At 39.3% G+C, this 20,466-nt stretch overlaps 1 protein-coding gene across 1 annotated transcript; it reads right to left on the reverse strand.

Annotated features, from left to right (window-relative positions):
• Positions 1–9,869: 9,869 nt before the first annotated feature.
• mfsd8l1 (major facilitator superfamily domain containing 8-like 1) lies at positions 9,870–18,908 on the reverse strand. The gene is made up of 12 exons (XM_018673078.2): positions 18,486–18,908; positions 16,146–16,331; positions 15,882–15,944; positions 15,479–15,598; positions 15,027–15,106; positions 14,579–14,936; positions 14,367–14,440; positions 13,936–14,149; positions 13,652–13,774; positions 13,277–13,407; positions 11,551–11,657; positions 9,870–11,348 (listed from the first exon to the last, which is right to left on the reverse strand). Exons 1-11 carry the CDS (start codon positions 18,559–18,561, stop codon positions 11,577–11,579), a joined length of 1,506 nt encoding a protein of 501 aa, XP_018528594.1. The 5' UTR covers positions 18,562–18,908; the 3' UTR covers positions 9,870–11,348; positions 11,551–11,576.
• Between the last annotated feature and the right edge of the window lie 1,558 nt (positions 18,909–20,466).

A 20,466-nucleotide genomic window follows, 5' to 3' on the forward strand; every position in this document is an offset into this window, starting at 1 on the left:
TTCAGAAAGTCTTTGACAGATTATTTGCTGCCTCGCCTCACCTCACTGGATTTCATTTCATCTCACCTCAGCCTCTTTTTGTGTTTTAGTCGCCTGGTTCCACTCCATTTAGTTGATACAAAAATCGGACAAAATTTGCCATTAAATATTTACATAAGTGCTCAAGAAGAAAGTGTTAACACGTCTGCTCTCAGATGGAGATGGATTTTCTCCGGGAGCCTGAGTGTATCAGGAATATTATAAATGCACTTTTAATTAAAATGGGTCCTCAGCTAATACGGTGTGACACTGATAAGAGGTGTTCCTCAGGGCTCTACTGCTGGCCCTTTGCACTTGTGAAAATGTATTCTGAATAGTTGTACTTTGTTATATATGGATTTCTGGGATCAAAAGTTTTGATTTAATTGATATCATCAAAGAGGTTTACAGGAATATATATAAAGTTATGGGGAGACAGGGAGATTTGTCATCCAGAATAATTTCATTGAAATTATTTGTAATCCTCAATTACACACAAACAGTGACACTGGCATGCTAGAAAGCTATGATAGTTTGCCATGACACACTAACTTATAGATAGCTGTCAGTTAATGTTAATTTGGCACACAACTGAATTTTTTTTTATTACTATTAGTTTTTATTGACACTCAGGCAATAAATACATGTAATATAGCCAATTAATTAATTATTGCCATAATATAAAAGAGTACGTATTTAACACAGAATATAGTCAAGAAATTAGCTCAGATCATGTGAACAAAGTGAGGGACATACAATTAAAATTTAAACCATATTTAGATTAGAAACTTTACTTAGAAACTTTTACAGAATTTTTAGGCCTATTGCAAAATATGTGCTGGACTTAAATCACCTCAGTATTTCTGAAGTCCTGACTGTTTTAACCAGCTCTGGTTAAATGGAGACTTTGCCAGTCATCCCATATATAGCAAACTGCATCAGATACATTTATTTGACATGACAGCTGTCACTTTGATATGTTGTTGTAGACTTTTTACTTACCAGGGTACAGCTGTAACACCATGCCACATGTACATGAAATTATTAGATGTCCAGTTTATATAGTTTCAATATTGTAACCATTGTTAATTCAGTGAAACAAGGATTAGGTGCACCCAGAAAAAGAGTATATCTTTATAAGTTGAGGTCTTAGGAAGTGTGTAAAATACCTTTGACAAAAGGGCAGAGGATTTGGATTAAAGAGGACAGGCAACACAGAGACATGACGCATGAATCACAGATAAGGGACAAACAGTGGAACAAGAGTTGGAAAAACAATGTGCATTAGAGCAGTAGTGTTGTGACAGCCTGGGAAGTAAACAGGAATGAACTCACAGATCACCAAACCAAAGGAGACTTCATGAGGAGAATGACTAAGTTGTCAAAGTCTCTCGTAATCCGTCCTTTTTTTGTTTGCGCCTCAAACCATTGCACTCACTTTCTGAGACAAAAACATTATAAACCATGAAAACTGGAGAAAAAGATTAAGTTGGGAAGAAAGTGAAGCGGGGAGTGGGGCAAAGCTGCGGATGGATTATTAAATCCAGGAGGGTTAGGGGCATTTGTCCACAGTTAATTTTTTGTGAAAGTTTAGAGAGAGGTTATTGAGAGGCCACAGCGGGGTGGTGTTATGCTGTGTAATTGTGTGGCATTTGTGTTGGCACTGCTCTGGTGTGATTGCACTGTCTCGGCACCACATGAGAGCAACACTCAGGCTGTAGTTGTCTTTAATATGATGAGGCATTAATTGGCTTGACAGTCTATTTTGCATGTGAGGCCGGTCAAAGTGATTGCTCTTTGACGTGTCTGCCGTGTCCGACGGCCTCACACCTCACTGTAGCGACACAAAGACTGAGAGGTCGCAGGTGAAAGCTGTGAGTGGGCGACTGAGAGAGAACAAGACGATGAGAAGGGTGCAAGAAGGGGGTGGGGGGTGGGGGTGGGCCAGGAGTTCAGAGTCGGAGTTTGTCACCTGCTCAGCTTGGCACGCAATCTTCCTCAGGAGCAGTAAGACTAAAGCTCCACCGCCCCCACACACCCTGTGTTCTGTCTCCCTCTACCTCCCCCTAATTGGATTTAATGAGCGATTTAACAACACAGCACCATCCGATCAAATCAAACTGCTACTGTCCGCTGCGCTTAATCCTGGGTCACTGCTTTGTAATGCTAGCATGTTCGAGGACCCTTCCTTTCTGCAAGGCTCCTCCAGCCTCACACAGTCTCTCCCTCCTCCCTCACCCTTCTGTCTCTTTCTCTTTCCGTCCACCCTGTCTAGCCAAGAGCAGGCTGAGACCTGCTCCAGCCAACCCCCCCATCCAAAAACTGCACCAACAAAGTTAGCAATGTTCTCTCAAGGCTAGTTATAGTTGGAGAAGGATGTCCTTGAGGGTTTGTTGTTGAGCCCAGGGTGTGATCACACCTGCAGGTCAAAAGGAATCTGATCACTGGCCAAGCATATTCAGCTCAAGAAGTTGGAATTGACTGTGAGTTTTTGTCACTGAACTTTTTAAAATTATGTTCAGAACAAATTGAAAAATAGTTCAGTACAATCATTAATCAAGACTGTGGGTTTTTCCATTGTTCTCATGCAAGGGTGAGCAACCGCTGCCTAAAATATGTCAACTGCCCTCAGATGTGATTGTTTCTTGAAGTAGGTTTCGATTACATTCTCTCTCCTAATGAACAAAACTTTAGTTTTAAAGACAACTCTTCAGGCTTTCCAGTGCTTTCATTAAACATCTCTTCTGGCCTGACCAAACAAGCTGACCTGAGGTTCTCTAGAACTCTGGAGTTTGAATAAATCTGTCCACATGACACTAAGGCACAAAATACTTCCCCTACATAGTGTTTTTATGTGAGGACATTCTGTATTTCAGCTATTTAGTAAGCCACTTAGCATAACTTCACCTTTTTGCTTAAAAAAACATAAGTGTCTGTTCACATTTTTGTCCCTTGACTACAAGTTATTTGACTTCACTTTCATACAGACAATTTTGCAAACCACGCTGCAATATCGATGTGAGATAACACACTCCAGACTTCTTCAGTCAGTCTAAACTTATAACTGCATTACCATGTGACAATAAAACTTTATTGGAATCAGTGCAGACTTGACTGTGATGGATCACACAACTTAACAAACTTTCAAGAATCTGCAAGTGATTTTTATGCCATGTGGAAATAAATGGGAACCAATGGCTGCCCAGAAGGCAAAATATGTGCATAAAAACCTGTAACACTACAGCATAATTTTCAGAAATGTTAGCTGTAATGAAAAGCATATTTGATCTGAAGACAAAGGGATAAAAATACCAACTGTCCTTCAAGCACACATGGCTATTCACACACTGGATGTTATGAAGATCAAACACGTACCATCTAAACAATAGGTCCTCCACATGTTTCCATGTTCGCTACTTTCCTCTGACTTTACTCCATTTTTAATGACTTTTAGTAGACACAGGCTCCTGATGCAGCACTGGTGTCACTCATACACAGAGCCAAAGCTGCCTTTTTTCCCCTCATTAAAATTTCTCACATTCATGACATGAAATCCAAACGGTCAGCTTATGAAACATGCTCAGCAGCACTTGTCTGTTTATGGCTGACGTGTTTGTGCTCACAGATTCCAAATTAAGGATTACTCGCTCGGTGGGATGATAAAAGATTTTGAAGTTAAAACGATGGGGCTAGGAGGCATCCGTGCACTGCCAGGAAGACAGCAGCGACCTCCACAAAGCAGTGGTTTGGGTTGAGAGAGATTTGTCACTGAAGGTTGGCAAAGCTGCTTCTCAACTTATACTGCCATAAGCAGCTTAATTATTAGGTCAAAGGAGAAAGGGCCAGGAGCTCAGAGAGGGAGGGGCCTGTCGGGGTTGTTGCAGGGTTCAACATGTTATTATCTCTGCATTTGTTTGGGGGTGTCATTGCGATTGCACAAAGGTATTATTTTCTTAAAGCGTCCTAATCCATAACAACATCCCCACCCCGCCATGTAGACAGCTCTGGTAGCAAAGTGGAATTCTTTACACCTCCCAGTTTACACTATAAAACTAAGTAAGTTGTTTATTTGAGCTACAGTTTTTGTTAATCGTTTTACTGCATACTGCATTATATAAATATTTGACCATATTTGGATGAAAACATTTCTATACATTTTAAACAGTTTTAAAATCAGTGCAAACCTATCATGATTAAATCTAACACAGATTCAAATGAATACATTAATACATAAATCATTGGGATTTAATTGAAAAAAATCTGAACTGTAATTCTCAAAATTGGGCCTGTGAAATTAAGTGAGAATGGATTGACAAAGTATTGCTTAGTTCATTTGCCAGTAGAGTGCTTAAATTCATATTGATGGAATTTTTTATGAGGACACTGGTGGGCACATTGCCTCCAGAAATTTTCCATAAATAATTTGCCTCCCTCAATTAACTCTATCAAGTGTCAGGGGCAGTCTCACCCTTTGTCACATGTGTGGTATACAGTATAACAACAGACAGAGAAGGAGAAAGAGACACTGCAGTCCGTAGTCACAATCTTTTACGGGTCACGGACATCCACACGGTCTGACAAACACAGCCGCGCAGAGGACCAGTGAGGTTAATCTGAGAGAAAATGTCGCTTGGTCATTCAGTCAACGCGGGATGTGGCGTACTTAACCACACAGCTATGTTCAGCACAATCAATTATTCATTTGTTTAACTAGGGTGGCATGGCTCCCCTAAACATTAAATGAAAACTGTATAGATTTTTAAAAATGTCTTGCCTCACACTTACATTTGATTTGAAAATAAAAATAATTTTATTGCCTTTCCATCATGAGCAGAAAAAAAAATCACTGAAATATGGGTGCAACAGAGCTTGTAAATTGTCATTATGTAAAGCTACACTGGCCAATTTTCAATTTTTGGTCTTTTTTTTTTTTTTTTTTTTACATTTTGAGCTCACAGTTGAACACACAACCTGAAATCCTGCCAGACAACATGCCTGATGGTTTCCTGCCAGCTTGGTCCAACAATATGTCATAAGCAAAATATCAAAGCTGGCATCACTGTTGACATATGGTCTAATTTGACCTTTCAAACTGAGCCATCGGCAGTGATGCATTTCGAGGTATAAAACTAGATTTTTCAAACGCATCTTAGCAAACAGTAATGATTTCAGGCTCATCTGTGAGGAATCCTCTGAAGCCCATCAAACTGAGAGGCATAAAATAGGGCATTATCCATGGCATAGCACTGATTTAATAAGAACTGTTATATCGAGTCAAAGCTGATATAAAAAGTTCAAATGTTATCTGACAAGGAATTTTATTGGTTTTAATTATTCAACGCTACATATGCAAATATGCCAGAGTAAATTAGGTATAGTACACTGGTATCTAAAAAGACAGACATGAGTTTCTTATGTTTTGAAATCCAAGCAAAAACAGAACAAGTAGAGGTATGTTGTGCCTTGGAGACAAAACATGAATGAAATTTGAATTAATGAAGTAAAGTGAACAGTGTATACGTTTCCATATGTTCCCATCTTTAAACTATGCTCCAGTTAATACTGTGCGGCAAACATCTACAGTGTCTTCTCTTTGTAATGATAATCTCACTATAGTCGTAAGTGAATCTTTAATGTCCTCTGTTGTACCCAGCAGCTCTGAAGAAGCCCATTACAGGGGGCACTTTAAGTCAAACCAATTTATGTTTTACTGTGGGAGTTCGTATTGTAACTGACACCCTGTTTTCACTGCACTGAAACAGAGATGTTTATGTGCATATATCAGCTCTTCTTGTGCAGTCGTTGGTAAAAGCCTCAAGCCGCCTTAATCTCTCTGCCATCGTTCTCTCTCTGTTTTTATTCTCTTTTCACTCCTCTCTCTTTTTTTCTCCCTGGCTCCCGTTCTCATCCACCCTCCCCAAGTTTGCCCAATTCCCCCTCGGTTCAGCAGCAGGGCACTGGGTCACGGCACTGGCTTGATTTTCACACTGTTCCCTCTACTGAACGCCACATCAAGTTAATCAGGGTTAACAATTGCGGCGGTGCCTTGCTGAGCAGGGCTCCCATCGGCTTAGCGTGGCCCGGCTCAGGCAATACAGATGGGCTAGTAATCTCTGTCCTGGGAGCTAGAGGGGAGACGGATGAGGGCGGAGGTACATCGTGGTCAGCTGGGTGGGTGCGGGCGTGGGATAGCCGTGGTCAGAGGACAAAACAGTGACACTGGACTGAGAAATGTTTGCGATGAAAACGGGGGAGATGGGAGTTTAAGATATACTGATATTTCCTGGAGACCGTTTTTCAAGAAGTACTGTAAGATAGCTTTATAAACTTGAATGGTGATGAGAGACCACTAAGGATTAATATAAAGCAGTGATATATTTCTCCTGCTCTCACTGTTAGGTAGCTCTTCTTTCACTCTGTTTCCTCATTTGTGGGTATCAGTGCTTAGCCAGAAAGAAAACTGCTTTTTGGCTCCATTCACCAATGTTTAACTCAACAAATATATGTCTCCAGCTCTACAAAACATATCTGACTAATGAGGGCTCACAGAGATGTATAGTATAAATGAAGGAAGGGGAAATGGTGCTATATGAAGAGCAGAAATTAGTATTCTATTCATAGAGTTTGAAAACTAATTAAACAGTTTGAAAAGGTGCAAAAAAGTGCCATAAGTATCCTCAATCCCTCATGTGCCGCTCTCATCCCATCGACCACACAGGTCAAGACTTGAAACAGAACTAGCGCAATGTCAGAGGTCAAACAGACCATCAGAATTACAAATCCAGTGTAAGTGTATGATGTTTTAAGATCAAAGAGAGGGGAGGAGGAGGAACATTGTTAGAAGAAAACTTCCAGCACTAGAGATGGCTGAGGCGTGACCCATTTGGCAAAACAGAACTCTGTGTGCAGTAGCAGCTGGCTAGTTTTGCACTACACAGCCCAGGGTGGCATGGCTAAAGGCTACGCAGACTTAATTATTCATTCAGTCAGAAGAAGCAGTATTACACAACCGTGCTTCCCCGATAGGACCGATGAAGAGGAATAAAAAAAATCCCCAGCATGTCACACAGCCCTGGGTGACAGAAATGGAGCTCAATTTTCAGAGTTCCATTCCTTGCACAAGCCAAACAAAACTAGACTCTTCGGATGACCTTTTAAACTAAAGAAACTAGGCTAAAGTCTAACTTTGGCAGAATGTCTTGTATTTTACCCATTTGTTATGGTAGACTTTATGTCGCAGTGCATCCTTTTTTCCTTCCCCATTATACTGTTACCAAAGTAACTCAAGCACTCTGCTTCTCCCACTTTTTTTTTCCATAACTGCCTTGCTTTGGAGATGTCTCACCTCTTTGGAGTGACACATGTATTATTAACATGGGAGTCAAGTGTGATCCATGCAGGGACACTCACAGACTTTCACAGGTTTCTGTCGGTGCCACCACTTTGATTTGACTGCAGCTAGGGCAGTTTTTGCACAAACATTAAGAATCTGTGACACCGGTGCACAACTAAATATTTCATACGCTTGGCAGCTCAAAAGCTCAGAAGTTCAAGCTTGAGAGCACTTCTATCCATCTCAGCTTGCTTCATGAAAGTCTTATAATGACCAAGTTGGAGGTATTATTCTCAAACTAAGTTGTCCATGGCTAAGGGGTCTTGTAAAGTGCACGTGGAAGGGCATGAAAAAGGAGATGTGTTGGAAAAGTGGCAGCTGATGCTGCGGTGTGGCTTTGTGTAAAATATGTATGTTAGGCTAAGCTGCAATGTCCCACAAAGCCCCAGCGTCGCAGTGCATCATCCAGATTCATCCCTTCTATCCCAGCCCAGTTAGAGAGGGTCAATCAGTGATAAAGCCCAGGGAATGAGATTGAAAGAAAAAAAAAAACCCAAAACATTAAAGTCCCACTAAACTCCACCTGCCCTCGTTGCCCCCACTAGTCGAGGAAACACACAGTTCACCAAAAGTTCACGTCCGTTATCATCGTCGAATTTGGCTGTATATGTCTCGTAAGCTATCCCTATGATTGGCAGGGGAGGAGGAGGAGGAGGAGCGAGCTTGCCAAACTTACCCCGACAACTACTGTTAATATGACACACGATGTGTTCCACACTTCTGACCCTGATATGCAGGGTCACTGTTCGGTCAGACTGCCGCTGCAGGCCAAGTGTGTATGAGGTTTGTGTGTGAGTGTGTGATGGTTTGGTAGGGGGTGGGATCCACTTCGGGGAAAAAAAAAACCAAAAAAAAAAACCAAAACCCCAAAATATCTCTGTTACTGGCCTTGTGTCATAATGTTTCTGAGCCAGCCCCGCCCAGCATCAAAATGGGTTCAACTAGAGTTCACTGAGGGAGGCCCCGCCCCCTCGCCACCACGTCATCAAGGAGATGATGTGTCGTCATGAGCAAGAAAAGGCCTCAGATACGCTCCCGTTTTTGTCAGCGAGGTCACAGCGACCCCCAGTGGGTCCATGTCCACTTGTTGTGACCTGTAGCTTCAAAAATGTAGTGCTTTGGGTGTCACTTACAAAAATATTTTTCTACTCTTTAATGTTTCAGTAGAAAAAGCTTGTTTGTAGTTTACTTTACTGAATTTCTTATGACTAACATTTTTTTCCTATATATATATATGAATAATTATAAATTCTGTTATTTTATCAACAACTAAAATGTTGATGAAGATTCATGTATATATATGTGTGTGTATATTTTTAATATGAAATAAATATTTATGTTTTGATGTATGATTGCAAAATGTTTCTAAAATGTTGTTCAATTGTTTGTTTAGTAAGTAAAATCTATTCTGTTGCATACTGTGATGAGGGAAATGTTTTTAATGCATACCTATTTTTTTACAGCAAGTATTAATATGGGGTTTTACATGAGCATTTCTAAAATGCTCATTCAATTTTTAGACCATTTTATTTTAATTTAAAATTGAAATACATTTAAAATGTATTAATATTAAACTAGAAACATACACAGTTATTGAAAATATATATATCTGCACTGGTGATATCTGTTCTGATCAACTGTACAATAATGTTGTGGTATATGCAAGCCATGCTTGAGGCAAATATTTTTCAGAAAGAGATTTTTAAAGTCAGAGTTTGATTACTTACTTGTAAAACACTGTTATTCCAAATTTGCTCCATTTTATACTAAAATGAATTTAAAATATATATATATTTGAATACAAAAGCTGTTACTCCTCATATTTTCTGGAGTCAGAATTTTCTGCAAGAGGAGAATAAATAAATATTATGGTAAATTATGACCACAGATGTATATAAGTTCTGAGCTATCTCTAAAACAATGAATTAAATAACATTTATGTTAAATATTTTTGTAAACAGTTCCTTGAAAATTAAATAATCAAATACTCAAAATATTAAAATATGGAACTGTAAAAAATACTGAATTGTAAATAAATTGGATGAACTATTTAAACTATTTACAACTTTTATTTATAAATAAACATACCAAATTTATTAAGTATTTTAATTATCATTTAAGTAATTGACATAATTAAATTATTATACTTTATATTTTGAACCATTTTTCAAAATAATGTCTTATACATATTTTTTCCCTAAAAAATGTTGGGTGGGTGATGATGTTATTGATAATTGTTCTGTTCGTTTCTGTTTGTAATTCTCCAAGGTGAAAACGTGTAACCTACCCCTCCAAAAAAACAACAAAAAGCATACAATTCAATAAATGAAATATGAAAATTCAACTCATGAATTATACAATAATTATATAGTTATGTAAAGTATTATTTGCTCTGCTCTCATATTTACTGTGCACACACACTCACTGCCTCCCGAGAGAATAACCAAACACAAGCCAGTGAAGTATGGTGAGAGTTTATCTTTTAGTATAGAGACAAAGAGTACAAAAAAAGTTAATGTACATGTTAGGTGCCCACAAAAGATCTAATAAATAAATACATAATAAATAAACAAATAAATACTCCCAGTTCATAACATATTTTGGTGTTTGTGAGTATAAAACTTGAACAAATTATCAAGATGTACAAAAAACAGACATCTAAAGCTTTTGGACCAAAAAAAATAAAATAAAATAAAACTGTTCTCAGACTGATAGATGTAGTGTTGTCTGTATTATCACCTAAAAACAACTACAAGACCATTTTTGTGAAACAGAGTTACCAGTAAATATGTTTTTTTCCTAAATGTGTTTTTTTGCAACACTGCACTTTTGATTTTCTGGCTGATGTGGTTCACATATCAACACATCAGACTCATCAGCAATGGAGGACACATACTGAGGACACTAACAGACCAAGTGCACCCACCAGTGTTGAAAATAGGTACTGCATAACCATCAAAGTATCATACAGTAGATTTGCATTGCTTGGCTTTTTTCAAAGTGGGAAACTTATTGTATCATTTAACAGCCTTTACACCAGTAGCCAAGGATGTGGCCATTCTCACACCAAAGATTTAAAGTATTTGTTTCCCTGAGTATTTTATTATTGTCAGGTTGTAAATACCTTGGAAACAGTATTTTCCTCACCATGTCATAACAAACAGTTAAAACCAACGTTAATTCCGTTCTTCCATGTTAGTGTTAGTAGTTCTACAGAGATTGACCCAGCTTCAATGACCGAGGTCAGTCTGAAAAATTTAATGAATACATACAACTTGCAAAGAAAATCAGACATAGAGTTTTGGTAAATATTTAAGTCTGTTCAAGGAGAAACCTTCATTCAGATACAGATGAAATGGATGTGAATAAAGAAGTGGTTTGAAATGATATTTCATCAAGGTTGAAATCATTTCAGTGCATCCACAAAGTAAAAGTCCTGTCAAACCATTGAGTATTTCACTTTAGATAACAATAAAACCAGGTTCTCTACCTGCCAAAGAATCTTTTTACAGTTAAAAACATTGCTGTCAGCAATTTTACCAAGCCAGTTCCATTCAGGCAGCTGACAAATATTTTGAATGCCTAAGTTTTGCAGAAGATGAGGTAATAAGTATAAAAGCTACACAGCAGAACACAACAGATTCCCCTGCAGCGTAAGGTCAGAGGTCATCTCAATCCACAACCATTTGGCATGTTAATTAATTTAACAGCAGTTTAACAGTTAAGCAGAATATGTGATGCCCCTAGTTGACACTGCAGAACACAAACGGACAGAAACAATTTTCAGCCAAAGCTTGCACATCTGGTGCTTTCAGGATTCTATATTTCCATGGGAAATATATATTTACACCAAAAAAGTACTTTTTATCTGCTTCTGCGCACAAAAGCTGATAAGTCGAAGCTTTAAGGAAGCCTTCAGGAGATGGTGAGGTGTGTGCTGTTGGGTGTGGAAAAAGGGAGCATGAGATGCAGGAAGACAGCGTATACAGTAATACTGGTATTTACTTTCTGGCCCACGTTCAAAAAGCTAAGAAATGAACTAACTCGTATTTTATATTTATGAAAAAAACAATAATTATCTTGTATGGATGTGGTATAAGTCTGTGAGCACTGCATGCATTATATTTGCAAATAGCTACCTTCCATATCCACTTTTCCTGTTGGATTAACCACAGCTGTCTGGGCTGTCTGCTTGCTCCTCAGCAGCAGGCTCAACCAGACGGTCATATGAGAAAGCCAGCATCATCTGCATTAAAAATATTGGATCAGTATTAATACAAGATGCGATAAGCTCTTCCATAAGAAAGCTGTGGGAGGCAAGGGAAATGAATGTTTGAGTCTCCTCTTCAATTGTTTCTGTTGCCTACATCCTGTGTATTGTTTTGTTATTTTTTCTGCTAACTGAATCACGGGTTTCTTTTCCTCTTGGATTTCAGGATTTCAACAAGGTCAGCAAAAGGAGAAAGAGCAACCATCAAACCACGGTAAATACATAAATAAACAAATACATTTTAAAAATAGAATAAAATCAAGATTCTTGCATGATTGTTGGTCTGCCACCATTAGTCAGCCCTGACAGCCACAACCTACTTCTCTGTTACACATATTGCAATACAAAGATACTATTTATTGAATAGAAAAGGCAGAAAAATATCCTGAACACTAATTTGAATTGTGGTAATCCTTCTCAGAGCTGAAATATTTCTTAACTTGAAATGTTTACTGCAGTGAGACCCTGCATCAGAGCTGTCAGCCATGTACAACAGCATGTTCTTTACAATGAAAAGAATGAAAGAAAGACATAGACAGGGCTGTGAAGGGAGGTCTCTGCTGAACTGGAGAGTGGACTTCCTTTTACCTGTTTTCATGTGCACACACTGGTTCATTTGGTTCTTGGGCTGTGGTTAGCCCACGGTTCATTACAAGCTTTACAAGCACTTTGTTATGCTTGTTTGTTCCCTAATCACAGAGGAGCTGCTGGGTATAAGATGTCAACTCGCATCTCCTGTTCCTAACTTTAAACCCTTTGCTGTGGTTTGTTTGTTTCTTATTTGTTCCAATTAGATTCTCGCTGTAACTTTTCATGGAAAAATGAATGAGATGCACATTTACACAAATTATGGGGTCCCATTTTAAACACTTCAAGTGCTGTGTCTTGTGCACACAAGCAATGAGGGCAGATCAGAGTGTATTTGTTATTTTTGTTCATATGTGCCTGTGGCAAATGAGATGGGTGAAAAAAGGGTGTGGTGATCATCCCCTCAGCCAGTCACATCACTCAGACCTAATACATGAAATCTACTAGAGAGTAAGTAATCTACTAGAGAAAGGAATCTAAGGAAAGCAATGTTTCTTTGTATGTGGAATTTCTATTTGTGGAGATACTCAAGAGTTGTCAGGGTAAATTTCTCAATGCATCAGCACAAAAAAAAGAACTTTAGTTATATAAATTATACTCTAAAGTTAGGAAAGTTTTCTGATCAAGATCAGGAAATGTATCACTGACGAATCAAAAAACAAACCTGTGAATCTGAACTTGTATTTGACGCCAACTTTCTGATATTCAATGCTACAGATAAATGTTGGTCCGGAACTCAAAGAGTATGGTTTGATGCCTTAGTGGTTAATAATGTTCCATTCATTTAGATTTGGCTGAATTTGTGAGAGACAATACTGTCGCAACTGCCAAAAGTGTGAGTGGAGAAATTTTAGCTTTGACATGGTTAAAAAAAGGTAAACTGTCCACAACAGTAACAGCCATGATTCTATCACAAACCTGGGTCCATCTATTTGACTTAAAACAAACACGACAGACTCTCTGTGTTTTTGTTTTTTTCTCTCCCTACCTCATTCTCTTTCACTTACCGTTAGCAGTGCCAGCAGTGCCATCATCACCCCCATCATGATGTACATGTTATCGGTGAGGCCACCAGCCCACAGAGGGCCCAGGATGGTAGCTAGACCTCCCACTGAGCGACGCACTCCCTGACTGAAACCTGAAATATCAAGACATATACACAAGAATTCAACCAAAGACTGTATATACAGTAAAGACATGCACACAAAAATCAACATACAGGACTTTTTACAGCTACACATTGAAAATATGTACTGCATTTCAGTGACACCAGATTTAAACACTTTGAATTATTTATAAAAAGCAAAAATCAAATACTCAAATATCAAATACTACTCAAAAAGCAATGCTCCTTGGGTCCACTAGATGGTGTTGTTTCTCACCTTGGGTTTTCTCAGCAGTGACTTTGGAGAAGAGGGAAACCTGGGCCACAGCGACAAAAGGCAAACCCAAAACCTGCAGAAACACCCCAATGATGAACTCAGTCAGCTGCCATGGAAAACCACCTACAGAAAGTGCAATGGAAGAGAAAACACCAAAACAGTTAATAAGTATGACACATCCATATTCTACTGAGTCATTTTTATGCCTCTGCCTATGTGTACCCAAATATGAGGGTGTTGAATACGTAGAAGGTTATATAGATAACTCTGTAATGCTGTCTGACCTAGTGGGTTGGCCAGGAAGATGAGGCACCAGACACCAGAGATGTTACAGATGGTCAAACCGATGGCCAGGACCACCCGCTCAGCAACACGCCGACTCAGCCAGCGCACAAACAGGAAGCCAGCAATCACCTCCACACCGCAGAGACAGTACATCACGCTGTTCTCCAGCTCCCCATAGCCAAAGTACTTCTGAGTCAATGGAGTCACCATGGTCTGAGGAGGGAATGGTGGACATGGTCTAGCTCAGTAGACACAAGTCATATTTGTCTCACAGTCTCACATTTGCCTTAGAAATGTAATTTCCATCCCAGTACGGGTGTGTTTTATCTCTGCACTAGATTAAAAAGTGAAACCTGACTAAAGAAATATAAAGAGAACATAAATTATATTTATGTGTGTGTGTGTGTGTCTCTGTGTGCCTTTACTGCACCTCCAGTGCTGTCTGATTGAAGAGGGTGATGAACTGAGCAGCCAGCAGCACAACCACCTCTTCTCTCAGGAACTCTACAGAGACAAAGAGAAAGTCAGAGAGATGGACAAAGGAGAAGACAGATGAAAGAGGCGGAGACTAACCGCAAGGTCAGAGCAGAGAAAGAGAGAACAGTGAGCCAAGAGAGAGATAAATTGTCAATTGTCACCTACCTCGGGATATGCTGAAATTCTTAAAGGGGCTAGAGGACTCATGGGTCTCTGATGGTGGAGGAGAGGGAGGTGGAGAGATATGATTCAGCATGGAATTAGAGGCGACAGAGACGTTGTTTCCCGGAAGAACGGGCGTCACCACCGAGCCGTAGGACCCCACCAGCTCCTGGGACCTCATTAGTGGCTTTCCCTCATCATCGTCCTCTTCCCCCTCTTCCGTAAGCCCTTGCTCGCTCCCTTCTTCCCCACTCTTGCTCGTTGAACTCTCCCGTGCCCTCCTTCTCTCCAGAGGTGGCAGGTCCCAGTACATGAAGACCACCGCCAGCTGAAGGAGGATCCACAGCAGGCACATGAACAGCTGCAGGGGGGTGGAAAAAGAGTGTTACAGCTTTTCTCTGTTGAGGCAAAGAATGAGTCACAAAGGTCAGTACCATATTTTGGTTCTTACCCCAGGTGCAGTGTATTTATTGACCACAAAAGGACCCAAGTGGAAATCACACAGCCTCAGGAAGATGTTAAATGCTGGACCTGTGTGAACCACAAAGTTAGAGCATGCATTTGAACTATATGTAAAACCTTGGTGAATTATTCTACATAATCTGGGTATGAAGCAAATAAATCTCATTAGCAACTACAATTACATGGGCTATTTATATGATTCATCGTGCATAATTGCCCATGCCCTTTCATTTAACATTCATGCCAAGAGCATTTATTGTGTGAAATGTATCAGGAGGCTAAATGGCCAATAATCTCTGCCCACTCAAAACTGGAAAGCCCCAGGAACCTTGTGATATTTTTCTGTCAAGAATGCAAACCATCACAATTCATAATAATTAAACTCAAATAATAAGTATGCAGCCTTTGAAATCTGCCATCAGAGAGCAAAGGAGCACTGACCAATCAGAAGGCCGGCTTGTCGACATGCCATAACAGCAGCAAATACTGTGGCACGGTCCTCTGGAGCAGTGCTTCTGGTCAGGAAGCCAAAGATAGATGAGCCAGCACCTGTGCCAATGCCTGAAGAAAATACATATTTCATTAGGAAACAACAGCACTAAAATATTAAGATTGAATTCTGCACCCTGGTCAGAAAGGATATACAGCACATTGTTTTAACATACACAAAACCAGAGTTAAACAGATTTATTATGGATCAAAGTTGAGTTTCAACACATCAATAATAAGCTGGAATTAGATATTAGATATTGCCAAGCTAAGGTCTTTGGTGACAGTTGTATTCTACAGGCATCCAATCTGCAAAATGCATTAAAAGTCCATGTGTTAGTTTGTATAGACTCACCTGCTACCAATCTGCTTGACAGCAAGAGCCACTTGGAGTAGCCCATGAAGTACATGAAATTACCTGAAGAGTAAGAAAAGGAGCGGAAAAATAATGTTAATGATCATATGCATTACACTCAAAGGGGTACTTTAAATGGAATTTGTGTTTTTGACATGGGAGGTATGCTTGGAATACTGAAGGCGACATCACCAGGCTAAACTGAGCGATACCTACAACTGGTGGTGTAAATAAAATATGAGTGGAGGAGAAGAACTGACTCACCAACTATCTCAAAAAGGTTGGCAAACAAGATGATCTTCTTGCTGGTTCGTGTTCTGTCAGACAAGTGGCCAAACAGCGGACCTGATAGGAGGCCACTCAGACTGAATGCTGACAGGGCCAAACCCAGGAAGTAAGGTGCTGCATCTAAAGTTTGCAAGTACCTCCATATTGTGGGTAATATCACAGCTGAGGAGACAAAGTTGAGGGGAATTATTTATTCTTGAAGTACACTTTCTCTTAAGTTATCATTATTCTTCAATATCTTCTTGTAAAAAAAGCTAAATATCTGAGTGAATCAAACTTCAAGTCAAATAATACACACCCAGAATCACTGGGATAGATAGTGTATGATTCAGATTATGATTGGGAATCACACTCTGAGTCATCTGGCCTTTAAAGAGCTAAACAGAAATACATCCACCATACTGAAGTGCTGTTAGACTGTCTGTATGAAAGCACAATCACCTAGGATGCATTACCATGACATCGCACCTTATTGCTACCACTGTGACTCCCTTAAGCACTTCAGTGACATTCAGGTGGTGCAGTATCACTAATAAATAATATGACTATAATTGTACATACTTTCCTTGATAAATACATTCACAATAAACTACCTCTATTAATTTGGTGGATGGTGGATGTCACATCCAAGCTTCCTATGTATGTATAACTATTAATGCATTAGCGCTGATGTTGCATGCCGTTTTGAATGAAGGAGCTAAAAGCAAGGTGATATGAGGGTGAAACAAGATATTAGATGATGTTATGTCATGATGTTTTTTTAGTTAATTTTTCCCTATTTTATCTGATTCTCAACAGTAACTGAGAATACCTTTCATGTCACTGCATGTTTTACTGTGTATCTCTGTGCATGCAACATATAACGAACCTTGAACCTTGGAGTTTGTCTGACAGTTTTCATGCCATCGCTAGTAATATTTGAAGAGCTGCCTCAACACACTACAAACTTTTACTTTGGCTGCAGTGGTAGCTGTTTGTCCCTGTAAATGCCTCCAGCCTTATTATCAGATAGACAAAGGATAGTGCTGACCGAATACAATGCAAATTCAATTTCTGGGTCAGAAGACACACGATAAAACATGCTCTCGGAAATTTCCAGAGAGGAAATAATTGCACACATTTTCCTGTCATCTGGGTGAATTGTGTAGTTGCATCACCCTGACAGAGACATCTGTATGTGGACGTAATGGAACTATTTGTGAAGTGCAAGGACCCTTGTCCCTTTGTAACATGTTTTAGGACATTACATTTACTGAGTAAGCAGAAAAATATAGAAACCCCTGCACACTGTAATGCAATCTAATACAACAGTGCTGTAACAAATACTATCTTTCTGATTCCTATTGACAGTGTAAGAGAGGTGTTGACATAACTCTTTGGAAATTTTACAGAGTGTGGTCAGTGGTACAATTGTGTGGGATTGCATTATATTGTAAGTTGTTTTCTGTACGTGCAGTCCTTTATGTGTGCAAATGACTGTGAAACACCTTTCAAAATAAAACCTCAAAATGTCAAACACACATTAAAGTTGCAGTCTCAACAAAGACTGAACATTTTACCTATATAGGCAGCATTTAAGAAGGGTTATTTTATTCAGTTTTTTTTAATGTACTGCAAACCATTTGTGTAAAGCATTTGTGAAAAGGCCTAGATAATGCGCTAACCCCACCAGTTTCAATTACATATTAACCGTTAACTGTGGAGCAGGTGAGGACAAGTATTTTGGGGTTTTAAGAACATAAGGAAGATTTTCTATTCTACAATTACACAGAAATCATGTAGAGGGTCTTTGGAGGCAGAGGTTGGTATTTATTCAAGTAAACTTGATGTTGCCAGTGTGGGGAAAGTAAACTAAACTATGACGCAGACAGATAAAAGTAGTTAATCAAACAAAGGCAGGGGTCAATCAATTTATGTAGATCTGAACTGGGGGAATTTTGACCCACTTCTGTCCTTATTATCTATAATCCATATGTCTATTCAAAACATCTCCTCAGAAGTGGAGATACCATATGTCAAGAGGCTAGTCCTACATCAGTCAGCTCGTCACAAAGCTAAATTGTAGTACCATGTTGTGGGACATTTTGACACGATGTTCCATTGGCCCAAAGTGAGACACTGAATAGTTCAGTTCAGTCTACATGAAATTAACTAAAGCCCTACATCTCTACTAAAGAATGACCGCCTCTATCCACATACATTAGCAATAGCTTGACATATGCAGTGGCATATGTCTACGTACTTTTTTATCACATGAATTAAAACAGTGAGGTGTTTATAGGAAAGCCACTTTAACAACCCAAAAACAGATCTTACCATATTCCACGCCGCTAAGAAGGAATATTAACCCAATGGTGAAGAATGTCAGCTTCTTTTTCCGTCGATTATCCATCGTATTTGGCTGCTATAATGTTTCTATACTTCGACTGACCAGGTTCATTCTTCTTCAAGATACATTTTCATCCTAGTCTCTGGAGAAAACACCACATCTGACATAATCCTGAGAGCGGCGCTTCCAATTAGAGCCGACAGCCAGGACATGTTACCAAGCCTGTCAGCACCCAGCTGGAAAAATGCTTAGAACAGAAATGTATACTGTGCTGCTTGCCTAAACAGTGACAAAACACGGCGCAAGTTTCTGTCCATGAAGAGCGGCAAAGTCCTCAAGCAGGTAATGCTTGAAGGACCAGCCTCAACCTACAAACATTGCTTAAGTAAACGCGGCTGGGACGCTCCTGCGCAGTTTAATCCAAACAACATCACTTCCGGTGGACTCCTCGTCACACCTTGGCCCAGTCCCGAAGTCATCAACCCTCAACGCTCCATGTATTTAATGCACAGTTGCCAGATTACTTGTTCCTCAATGATAATGTAATTTAGACATACACACAAAAAAAACTGCGACTGTGATTTATCATTTTGAGCCAGTCTAATGTGATTTATATGGCAAAATGAATGGAAATTATTTTTAAAAACCCTCTCTAAAATTCAGATACAATACCACAAGCTATGGAAAACTGTCAGAAGTGTTGTAAAAAAAAAAATCTAGGTTGTAGTAAATAAACAAAAAAAATTATGCTTAGTTATGTTCATTAATATTGTGGAAAGCAAACATTTACAAAAAAAAAAAAACCCCTACAGAACCTACAGCAATCTTAAAAACTGCACACAGTTCATTGAAAAACCCCAACATATCTAATGTCAAAAAAGTATACCTGTAGTAGCATATGCCACAGGAAAAATAAACACACTGCACCATTGTAATACATCTGATGTACAGAATTTGTCATTGTCTCTGTTATTAGAATATCTTCTAACAATATCTGCTGTTCATGGTGAGTCAGAGGCACTGATAGTTATCAGTGTTAGGTTTTCCCACCCTGACAAGATGACTCTGGTGGAGAACACTGAATATTTTAAACTGTATGGGCTTAAAATTTGTCACATTTCGAGTAACTGATCATCAGCACAGAATCAGGCTACAGAATCAACATTTCCAATGTTTCACATTTCCTTTGAGGTTTCCAATGTACACTCACTGAAGTGCTCAGTGAGTTTAGGAACACCATACTAATACTGGGCAGAGCCACCCTTCGCTCTCAAACCAGTCTCAGTTCTTTGTGGTATGGATTCCACAAGATTTTGGAAACATTCCTTTGAGACTCGTTAGGTCCAATGATGACATGACTGCATCAAATTATTTCTGCAGAATCATTAGCTGCACATTCATGCTGCACATCTCCCACAGCCCAGTAGTGTTCTATTAGATTCAGATGGTGACTAAGGCCACTGAAGTACACTGAACTCATTGTCATGTTCATTAAACCAGCTTGAGACAGCTTTTGCTTTGTGACATGATGCATTATCATACTGGAAGTAGTCATTAGAAGATGATAATTGTGGCCATAAAGAGGTGCACATGGCTGGAAACCCTATTCAGATAGGATTTGACATTCAAATGACGATTAACTGTTAGATGTAGATGTACCAAGAAAACAGCTCCCACACCACTACACCACCAGCAGCCTGGATACAAGCTTTTTCTACAGCATCACTACATTTAAATGTATTTAAGGCTCTCCATGCACATACCAGGAGTCTGTGTGAGTCACTGGCAGTGTTCCTCTCCATCCTGTGACATCCATTACCACTGACATTGCGGAGCCTGTTTTGCGCACAAAAGCTGCCTCTTCACCGTTAATTCAATTTTCTGTCTCCTGAGTGTCCACATTTCAGTTTGCTGCCATCCAAGCAAATATAGAGCAGTTGCCTATGGCATCCTGAATAATCAAGTCCC

The sequence above is a fragment of the Lates calcarifer genome, linkage group LG17 (genome assembly GCF_001640805.2).
Source record: "Lates calcarifer isolate ASB-BC8 linkage group LG17, TLL_Latcal_v3, whole genome shotgun sequence".
Lineage (NCBI taxonomy): Eukaryota > Metazoa > Chordata > Actinopteri > Centropomidae > Lates > Lates calcarifer.